This window comes from Brachypodium distachyon, chromosome 3 (assembly GCF_000005505.3).
Source record: "Brachypodium distachyon strain Bd21 chromosome 3, Brachypodium_distachyon_v3.0, whole genome shotgun sequence".
Lineage (NCBI taxonomy): Eukaryota > Viridiplantae > Streptophyta > Magnoliopsida > Poales > Poaceae > Brachypodium > Brachypodium distachyon.
Genome location: NC_016133.3, coordinates 37738844 through 37741111, shown reverse-complemented (window position 1 = coordinate 37741111; position 2268 = coordinate 37738844). Strand labels below are relative to the sequence as shown.

The following is a 2268-nucleotide window of genomic DNA, read 5'->3' as shown; positions in this document are numbered from 1 at the left end:
TCGAAGTATAAAGTAAAGTCAAGATGTTTCCAATGCCTAGATCATCGAACAACCGGTTTGATCGGTAACTATAATATGTACAAAAAACAAAACCGACAGTTTCTTCAAAACAATTTGCCTAATTATTAGATCTCCAAAGTAGGTGGAAGGGGCAACCCGATCATGTATTATACGAATTGCACTGCCTTGTTGGTAAATTAAGTGGAGAAAATATTAAATACCTGCTTAGAAAGCTCCCCTGCCAACACATTTTGGGTTTGTCAAACAACATACGGAGTAGCTTTTCAGTGCACTAAAAATTTCTTACTTAGGAGAGGCCATCCAGATGTCACTTCTGTAGATTAATTTGCTAATCACTCAAAACAACCCCAAACACAAAGAGTAGTCAGCCTGTCACCTTCCTTATCTCAGGGGAGAAATAGAACACACGTGAAACACTGTACTACAAATGACATACATTGCATCAATCTGAACTACCTCCCAGTGTCCATGACGACACGCATGCATTAGTGCAATCTTCATTCATCCATCCATCCATCCAAATAAATGAAACTGTTAGCCAAATGTTTCAACTCAGATAAAGATTGTAGAAAGAAACAAAATGTAACCCATATTCTTCCTATGGGTTATGGTCCAGCACCGAGGAAGAACACTACGAAAGCATATAAAAAGAACTCTAAAAAGAACTCAACGTTTGGTTATCATATCTCCAGAAGATAATAGATCAGCAAAAGAATTAAATCATCAGTTCTTAAATTAGTTTTTCTTGAAACATGACATGAGAGTTACACTCGTTGGATTTCTAACCCATGAAATGATACAAGCTTAGTTTACTCCAGTAAATGAGATTTTTAAGGCAATAGCCACTGCTTTTCACTGATAACCTACACCAAATATAGCACTTCATACTTCATTAGATCGGTCTACATCAATTTATTTGAACAACTCAAGCCTTGGTATGATGTACCGCGAACCTACCAGAATATATGCAGTATGGTGAACAACCGAGAAGATTAAAACAAGCGCAAGAGCTATAGCCAAACAATAAAACCTGCCAGCACAAATCGCCTTCTTCTTCCTCCTTCTGTGGTCTCATGCCTTCTTCTCCCCACGCCCGTCACCTTCTGTGCCCGCCACACGCGATGGCCACCAGGTGGTCGAAAGCGGAGCTGTGGGCGCCACACCGGAGCTCGTAGACGGCCGCACCGGCCAAAATCGATGGCGGAGGGAGCCGATGGCAGCGACATCGGGGGCGCGATTGGGGGCCTCGCCGGCCCGATTCAGCATAGTAATGGGCTCGTGGGCGCCACCGGAGGCGCCTGGCTCTGACCGGCCGTGGGAAACCAGATTGAAAAGCGTGCAGGCGAGCAGCGTGGCAGCGAGCTCTTGCCCAAGGAGCACGAGTCCCATGTCCTGCGGTCCCAGGAGGCGGAGCCCGAGCGCCCGGTCTCCACCACCTCTGGCGCTGGTGTATGGGTCCTTGAGCAGAGCGGGGAGGGGGAAGAGGAGACGGGCGAGGCGGGGGAGCACGTCGGAGAACCAGTCCCGCGCGTGGATCCGCGATAGGCGGTCGTCAAAGAAGAGTGCTAAGCCCTCGACGGCGTGGGCGGGGAGCACCGGGAGGGAGAGGGCTTGCCGGAGGTCGTGGAACGCGTCGGCGAGGACGTCACCGGAGGTGATGCGGCTTACGTCGAGGCCCAACGCCAGCGCCTTCAGTTCCTGCGCCGCCGCCGGCTAGAAGAGGGCTCCGCCCTAGAGCACAACCGGGAGCAGCGGCAGGATCGCCCATCGGGGAGGAGAGGTAGATGGGAAGGGAGAATTGGGGCAGGGGACAGGGGAAGGAGTTCCGACTGTTTTTATTTTATTTTGATCGGGGTTCGAGGGAGGGTGAATCGAGCGAAGAAAGAGAAGAGGAACGACCTGCGACGTACCAAAACCAACGACGAAAACATTACTCCCTTTATTATTAGGGATACCAGTCCTCTCCATTGAAACTTTCCGGATGACGGGCTGTTTGGTTGCTACCCTGAGCATCATGCGTGACAAAATCGAGTGCCTCAGGTGAGCTTGAGATGCTTTGCTTTTTTGCCTGATCAGGCAACCCTTGTTTGGTTTGTGACTAGTGTGCTAAAACATATTAAATAGAAGAAAAAAGGTACAATCTGACATCGTACGGAACTTTCAAAGCTGCTGCCCATTTGCTTCTTAAATTAAATGGGATTAGCATTCCAGACAGCCAAGGCTTTCTTCAGGCCTCCAAATTCCTGG

At 48.9% G+C, this 2268-nt stretch overlaps 1 protein-coding gene across 1 annotated transcript; it reads right to left on the bottom strand.

Annotated features, from left to right (window-relative positions):
* Positions 1 to 885: 885 nt before the first annotated feature.
* LOC112271684 (probable poly(ADP-ribose) glycohydrolase 2) lies at positions 886 to 2037 on the bottom strand. Its single transcript, XM_024461438.1, has 2 exons — positions 1921 to 2037; positions 886 to 1734 (listed from the first exon to the last, which is right to left on the bottom strand). Exons 1-2 carry the CDS (start codon positions 2035 to 2037, stop codon positions 1093 to 1095), a joined length of 759 nt encoding a protein of 252 aa, XP_024317206.1. The 3' UTR covers positions 886 to 1092.
* Positions 2038 to 2268: the final 231 nt, after the last annotated feature.